Genomic DNA, 7,872 nt, shown 5'->3' on the forward strand with positions numbered 1-7,872 from the left:
GCACGGGTGGGAGCCACACACATCGGGACTACGCTTTCCTGCCCCTTGCCATGTTCCATCACGAGCCAGCTGGCAACTTGTCGGTACAGTAACTCCGGCGTTCGACCGGCCGCGCACTCCTGCCCTGCCGTTGCAAATTGCTTGCCATCTGCTGGGTTCTGGGAATCAGCTGCACCCTACGGGACTTCACCAACCTGCCTTACCACTGTCCCATCGCACACGCACGCCGTACGACGCCTCCTTCGCATGCGCGGTCAGGAAACAGAAGCGACCAGGGGACCCTGGAAGCGACCCTACTGTTTATAACTTTGTCACGATCGTCTAAAGTATGGCTGCGCATTCTGCGCATAGGACTGATGACAGCGCAAAGCTGCCAGGCCAGACCTCCTCTCCTGCACACTTGCCTGCACACCCCAAGCAGTCACAAACCCGGGGTTGCGCCACCAGACGGGCAACTGGCCTGTGTCATCATTGGTTTTACGTGCTACTGGTAAAGTTCTCGGGGCCTCCTGCCGACTTGCTCCAGCCGAGTCTCGGGCATCCTGTAACTTGGTCTCTCGTCTTCCAGTTTCTGCGATCTACCTTAAACTAGCCCCGCTTTAAAATGCTTGGAGAACCGTGCGCCGAAATGCTTGAAAGGTGAAAGTGGGTCTGCCCATGGACCGCCCGCAGGTTTCAATCCCGAGTCACTTTGCTCAAATCCCCAGTAACTGTGGCATTTGGAGCAGTAGCAACATAGCAGCGGGCTGAGAAATATGTTAACACTGACGCAAAGCCAGTAAACCGAAGAGGCTTCGTTCTTGAGGAAGGAGCCAGGATGGCGGAACCAGGACCGCTCGGCCCAGAAAACTCGCTAAGGCCAGGGGCTGCTATCAATATCGGAGAGCAGCTGAACTTGACAGGCGAGATGCCGGCGCCAAAACGCACAAAGATTTGTAACTCGACGACGCAAATTGACACGATGGACGCACACCTACGGGCTGGACGCAAGAAGGTATGTTCCCGAGCAGCTACTCTGCCATCTAATGGGGTCAAACTGTTCCGCACGCCGTTCTTGCAGCCCCCGTGGACACCCGCGGAGCAAGCTATTGTCGGTAAGCTGACAAGCCCAACCGTGTTCACGCCTAGTTGTTACCAGTCTTAACTTTAAAACTGCACTGACACTGGCTGCTTTGTCCTCGGCATCCTGGGCGTCCTTGGCTGTTTCAGCTATCAAACACTGCGAGCTGGGCAACCGGTGGACGCAAATAGCAGCATACTTGCCCATGCGCAGCGAAAACGACGTCAAGGTGAGCGAGGCGGGCAGGTTGGCGTTGAAATCGTGCTGAAGGGCTCTGACTGGCGTTGTTGGGCCCTCGTCCGGGTTATGCGCCTTGACTGAGCCTGTATGTCAACATAATGGCGATAAGCATCCACAGAAGCAGCCACTCAGCGTATGCGTGTGTGCCGAGGCAGAGCGCGGCAGAGTGTTTCTTAGCGCTGTGTCGCAACCCTGGCGGTTTTTCCCGCAGAAACGTGCTGGCTCCGATGTTTTTGCGTTGACCCAGGACCATTTGTTCTCATCGGTAGTCCCACAGCTGTGCGCGTAAACGGAAGGCTGCGATGAGAGACCTCGCCCGCGTTCCAGAGCCGCAGCGATGTTACATAGCCATAAAGTTTACCAGATCACCATCCGATGCGCCTGCAGATCACATAACAGGCCTCGGCGTGTTGAAACCGCGGAAAAGTTTCTTTCCTGCTGGTTGACCCGCTGGGCCACCCCGTTGCCCTCGCTTCTCTTAGTTAATAATGTTTATAGATACTGAACATGCAGCCAGTGTAGCTACGCAAGATCGCGTTGCTGAGTGTGTACTCAACTACTGGCAGCCGGCGCCCTGTGTAGCCCTGACGCGCTGCGTACTTTCCCCGTTCCTTGTGCCCGTGCAGAACATCTGGTGGGTGCGATGGCTGCTGCACGGCGTGGTGTGATTCTGGTGTCTCCTCACCTCTTCGCGTGCTAGGTTGGAGTGTAAGGTTTCCTGAGCTTTTGCGTTGCGCGATCCTCTTCCTGCGGATTACCTGTTTCGCTGCTGAACGGCTGCCCCGTCCCTTCATGTGTCCTCTGTTGCTGCGTGCCGTATGGGCCACGACCGACAGGCATTCGACGCTACGGTAAGTAATCGCCTTTGCGATGATGATCATACCGGTATTGTTGTGCGATTACAACTGGTCAGCTGTGGTGGTGTGTATTCGCCATTCAAAGCTGTCCTTGGCACATGCGCCCAGCCCGGACCCGTCTGCGCCTTCTGGAGGCCGTGAGCTTCCCCCGCCTCCACCTACCGGCTCACAACTAGCCCCATACGGTGTATCCCCACAGGTGCAAGGACTCCCAGAAGCGCTCCTTCCTGCGCACTTACGCACTGGCCGTGCACGACCACGCGTATGACTACGCCACCCGCAAGGCCATGTTCGACATCGCCGTGCGCCAGTGCGGCCCGCCGCCGCAGCAGGCCGCGGATATGATCGCGCGCGCGCAGCTTGCGCCAGGCGGCGTCGACCATCAGGAGTTTATGGGTGGCGGCGGCGGCGGTGGAGGCGGCGGCGGCATGCGAGAGCGTGGCGGCGGCGGCGGCGACCATGACCGATACCTTGGCGGCGGCCCCGCCCAGGCGCTGCACGACCAGGCGCTGCACCAGCAGCTGCAGCAGCTGCAGGGCCGGCTGCCGTCGCCCGGCAGCGCCGCCGCCGCGGCTGCGCAGCAGGCGGACCAGCTGGCGGCGCTGTCGCACCTGCTGTCCACGCGTGACGAGCTGGCGCAGCACCAACTGCTGGCCCAGCTCACGCCGCAGCAGCAACAGCAGCTGCTCATGCTGCACCAGCAGCAGCAGCACATGATGATGCAGGACGAGGACGCGGCGATTGACGACGGCGGCGTCGGCGACGACGACGGCAGCGGCATGGACATGCCCAACGGCGTTGGGCAAGGGGGCAGCCGCCTCGTGCCGCTGTCAGGCGGCAAACGCAGCAGCCCCTACATGGATGACGGGTACGACCAGGCCGAGGGCGACACGCCGCCGCCGCCACCCGCGCCGCTGCAGCGGGCTGCGCCTGCCGGCGGCGGCAAGCCACCGTCGGGCCTGCCGCCCCGCGGGCTGCCTACGCCGCCGCTGCTTATGGGGGCCGCCAAGCAGGGGCCCATGGAAAACGGCGGCGGCGGTGTGGGCATGGGTGGCCTGGCGCCGCCGCTGCCGCTGCAACTGGGCGACTCGGGCGGGCCGCTCATCGACCCAGATGAGGCGCTGGCGGCGGTGCGGCGGCTGGCGGCGCTGCAGGGACCCGGCACCGAGCTGAGCCTGGCGGCGCTATCGGGCCTTCCACCGCCACCGCCTCCGCAGGCCGGCGGCGCAGATGCGGGGCCCAGCCGGAGTACTGGCAAGATGAGCTTGCCCGGCGTTGCCGGTGGCGGGACCTCAGGGCTGGATCCGGGCTTGGGGCCGATTATTGCGCAGCTGGCCGCCGCCGCGCCGCCCGGCTCAGCGGCGCACGAGGCGCTGGTGGCGGCGCTGACCAACAGCGCGGGCGGCGGCGCCAGCAACCCGCAGCTGGCCATGCTGTCAAACCTTCTGCAGAACTCGCTGGAGTCGCAGGGCCACAACACCCCGGTCGCGCTGGCGGCGCTGCTGCGGCAAGGCGCCAGCGGCGGCGGGCCGGGCGATGGCGACGGCGACGACGCTTCACCCAGTCTGCTGCTGCGGGCGCTGCAGCTGCCAGGTGCCGGCCCGGCCGGACTGCGTCTGGTCCACGGCGGGCCGGCAGACGACGATTTCTCGGGACCGGGACCTGGGCCTGGGCCGGGTCGGGGCGGCGGCCGCCCGGGCGCGCTGGCCCTAGGGCCGCTGGGCCTGGCTGGCCTGGGGCTGGGGGGGACGCTGCGGGATGACGGCGGCGCAGGGGCTGGCGGTGGTGGTGGCGGCGATGTGGATGCAGACGAGCTGGGGGCCGTGGAGGCGCTGGCGCTGGCGGCGCGGCGCGGCAACGCCGGCGGCCCGCGCCATTCCGTGGGCACCGGCGCGCCGCGCATGTCCGTACCAGGCCTCCCGGGCGGCCGCTTCCCCAACGCCGGCGGGCCTGGGGGCTCTGGGCGCCTGTCGCTGCCGGGCCTGCCTGGCGCCGCAGGGCCCGGCCTTGGCGACCTCATCAGCCTGCGACAGGGCGGCGGCAACGGCGCTGGGCTTCCGCGCATGAGCGCGAACGGCCCGCCGGGGCCTGTGCTGGACCTGCACCCGCCGTCATCGCTTCGCGCAGGGGGCGCGGGGCCGGCGGGTGCTAGCAGCGGGGCGCCGCCACCGGCGCTGCTGGCGGGCCTCGATCAAGACAAGGAACTGCTACAGCAGCTGCAGCAGTTGCAGCAGCAGCGCCTGCCGGTGCCGCGCGGGCCGCTCGACGAGGGCACCGTGATCGACTCCGACGGGCCCCTAGCGGCGGCCGCCGCCGCTGCCATGGCCGCCGCGGCGGCGGCCAACGCGCCGCTGTCGCTGCCAATGCAACTGCCGATGCTCAAGCCAGACCCGCATGCGGCGTCGGCAGGGCGGCCGCCGCTGCCTAAGCCGCTGGGCCCCGCTGGGCCCAACCTCAGCCATCAGGGCCCACGCGGCAGCCACGGTACCGACATGTCAGCCTCCGCCCCCGGCCGGGCCGTCAGCAGCGGCACAGGCGCCGCTGCCCCCGGGGCGGCTGGTCGCGTCGCTGCCACGCTGGACGCGGTGACGGTTCTGAACAACCCGGCACTGCGGCGGCAGGTGCGCTGGCTGCCAGCGGAAGTGTTTGCCGCACTGCTGGGCTCGCCGGCTCTGGGCTCGGAGGGCACCGAGGACAGCGTACTGGTGGTGGCAGCAGACTGGCTGGCAGCAAATGCGGCCAGCGCCACCACCGCGGAGGAGGGTGCCGGCGCTGCCGCCGCCGCAGAAAGCGGCAGGAGGGCTGGCGTCACGCGCGAGCAGCTGTCGTTGGTATGCAGCACCATTCGGCTGGCTGCGCTTAGCGGCTTCTACTTATCTGCAGTGATGCCCTGGCTGCTACTGCTGGACGAGAGCAGCGGCAGTAGCAGCGGCGGCGCCGGTGGCCTGGCCAAGGGGGGCGAGGTCAAGGCTATGGTTGAGGGTGCGGGCGGCAGTGACAGCGCTGCTGAGCAGGCCGCGGTGGCAGCTGAACCGGCGGCCAATGCTGCGTCACCAAACGGGGCAGAGGGCGCGAATGCCGACAGAGCGGCAGCTGACGTTGAGGGTGAGGCAGGGGAAGCGGTAGCAGGCGCAAAGCAGGATGCTGGGCCGAAGCCAGCGGCAGCTCTGAAGGTCGAGGACGCGCCGATGGAGGACGCCGCGCCGGGCGATGCGGGCTGCAAGGAGCAGGCGCAGCCGGACAAGCCGGAAGATGGCGGCGGCAAGGACGACAGCACCGCCGAAGCCGCCAAAGCCACGTCGCCAGCCGCCTCGCCGACGGCCGGCGCTGCCGCGAACGGCGCCGATGCCGACAAGTCCGCTGGCTGCACCGCCGCCTCCACGCCCTCCACCACCACAATATCTAACAACAGCCCTGGCGCGCCAGGGCCGGGCGCCGCCGAGCCTCAGGCCGCCGCCGCCGCCGCATCCCCTGGCACTGCTCTGGCTGCTGCCGCCGGCACCTCCGGTGCCGTGACGACGAGCGGCTGGTTCCCCATGCGACCCGAGGAGCTGGCCTTCCTGTCCAACTACGCCCGCGCCGGGCAGGCGGAGCGCGCGCACGTGGCGCTGCTGGCGCGCAGTGTGTACGACACCACCTCGCCCTGGTACACGACGCGGCCGCGCATGCCCGGCCCCGCCGGCGCCGACGGGAGCCTGTGCTTCGAGTGGCACATCAGCCGCCAGACACTGGTCGACGCGCTGGCGCGAGCGCGCAGCGCCGAAGGCGGCGCCACGCCGGTGCCGGCCGCCGCCGCCGCCGCGGCTGTGGGCGGCAGCGGCGCGCTGGCGGAGGCGGTGTTCGCGATTCGCGACGCTGAGGGCGGCGACGGCGAGGGCGGTGACGGCGGGCCGCGGGAAACGGTGTTCCTTATGAATTCGGTGGTGTGCCGCGGCGTGGAGTGGCGCTTGTCGCTGGACGTGTCGCCTGGCGGCGCCGCCACAGGAGGCGCGGCGGGCTCAGGCGCGGCAGGCGCGAGCCTGACACGTGGCAGCAATAAGGGCGCCGTAATGTACCTGGAGTGTGCGCCGCCGGCAGTGCTGCAGCAGGCCGCGGCGGCGGTGGCCAGCAGCTGCGCCAGCGGCGCCGCGGACGGCAGCCCGCCGGCGGTGCGCACGCGCGCCGGGCCCGGCTTTGGCGGCCTGGGCCTGGGCGTGGTGTGCGGCAAGGGCATCCAGGTGACTGTGCACGGCTGGCGCGGCGGGCTGCTGGAGGAGGTGGTGGGCTGGAGCTTCATGTCGGATGAGTACTTTGTGCCGGGGATGCGCGTGCCCTTCCCCAGCATGCTTCCGCTGCGCAACGTGCCACCGCGGCGCGGCGGCACCATGGATGTTGCGGCGGAGCTGAGCGCGCTGACCAGTGGCAGCGGCGCTGGCGGTGCCGCCGCCGGCGGATTCAATGCTGAGGAGTCGGTGGCGGCGTTTGGGGAGTACATGCATGAGGGTGGGCTAAGCGGCACGCTGCGCTTCATGCGGCCGCACGGCGTTTGAGGGAAAGGAGGATGGAGAGGAGGAGAGCCGCAGGAGGAGGTGGCGTGGGCGTGGGCATGGGGCGTCACTGATGGGGGGCTAGGGCGGACGGCTGCGCGGCGGAGACGTACGTGCCCACACAGTCTTAGAGGACATGGAACGAGAGGCGCCTGTCTTTGTGGAATAAGTTGAGGCATTTCCATCACGCTGGGCGGTCCCGACGACAGGAGGTACGTGGAGTGGCCGGGAGAGCGGAAGAGCGAGAGAGCGCAGAAGCAAGTGCAGAACGCAGTTCAAATCGTACGTCACGGTGCTCACAGTGCCTTACAGTGTTGGTGATGCCAACCGAAAGGAACTGCGTCATGGGATGCTCACAGCACACACACACACACACAGACGCCCTTACCCTGGATGCACATGGCTTGGCATAAGCACCTCCATGAGCACACTGGCACCAAGACATATTGCCGTATGGGTTTCTGACCCCGTGACGAGTATTTCACTGCTGCCGAAGCGCGCCTGTCGCGCAGGAAATAAGGGCATATCAATGCTGTACCATGCAAAACGGACATGTACAGTGCGTTGTGGTGGGTTGGCTGCTGATGGGTACATGGCTTTGGATGTAAAGTGTTGGATGTGGGAGTGTTGGACCATGAAAGCAGTTTGGGAGCGCATGCGGGGCGAACCCGTGGGGTGAACCCCAGGCGTGTCATGCATACGAATAGATATCAAGACATGAGGAGGTACCGAGGACCAGAAACTGCATGCTCCGTCTGACAAGGCTGGTGATAATGACGATGGAGGGGGAGTCAATGTGCGCGTAATCGCGGTGCGGCAGCACAACTCAATGTCGCGTTTGGGTCTGCTGAGGACTATGCACGTGCAGGTGTGTGAAATGTTGTGGGTGCCTGTGTCATGTTATGTACTGCACGTGTCCAGCTTATCGCACTCTGTGCCCACTTCGCCGGACCCATCACACACACTTCGATACTCTGGGGGTCTTGTTAGCAGATACCGCGAAACGGGCATATGGATGCGGATGTTACAGAGGGGACAGTCCCAGCTCCCGAAGACGCCGAGCCATCACATGCTATCAGGGCCCAACCCCGACTTTGCTGCAAACCCTCCCGCGGGCAAAGTCCGTGTGACTCCGCGCACAGTGAGTCCTAGCCAAGCCTCACAGGGCATATGGGAACGGCACATGCGA

The 7,872-nt window shown here is 66.4% G+C and overlaps 1 protein-coding gene across 1 annotated transcript; it reads left to right on the top strand.

Annotated features, from left to right (window-relative positions):
- The first annotated feature begins 324 nt into the window (after window positions 1–324).
- Window positions 325–7,598, top strand: CHLRE_09g391912v5 (uncharacterized protein). The gene is made up of 6 exons (XM_043065614.1): window positions 325–994; window positions 1,061–1,094; window positions 1,210–1,289; window positions 1,927–1,934; window positions 2,137–2,151; window positions 2,357–7,598. Exons 3-6 carry the CDS (start codon window positions 1,266–1,268, stop codon window positions 6,684–6,686), a joined length of 4,377 nt encoding a protein of 1,458 aa, XP_042921175.1. The 5' UTR covers window positions 325–994; window positions 1,061–1,094; window positions 1,210–1,265; the 3' UTR covers window positions 6,687–7,598.
- The last annotated feature ends 274 nt before the right edge of the window (window positions 7,599–7,872 follow it).

This window comes from Chlamydomonas reinhardtii, chromosome 9 (assembly GCF_000002595.2).
Source record: "Chlamydomonas reinhardtii strain CC-503 cw92 mt+ chromosome 9, whole genome shotgun sequence".
NCBI lineage: Eukaryota > Viridiplantae > Chlorophyta > Chlorophyceae > Chlamydomonadales > Chlamydomonadaceae > Chlamydomonas > Chlamydomonas reinhardtii.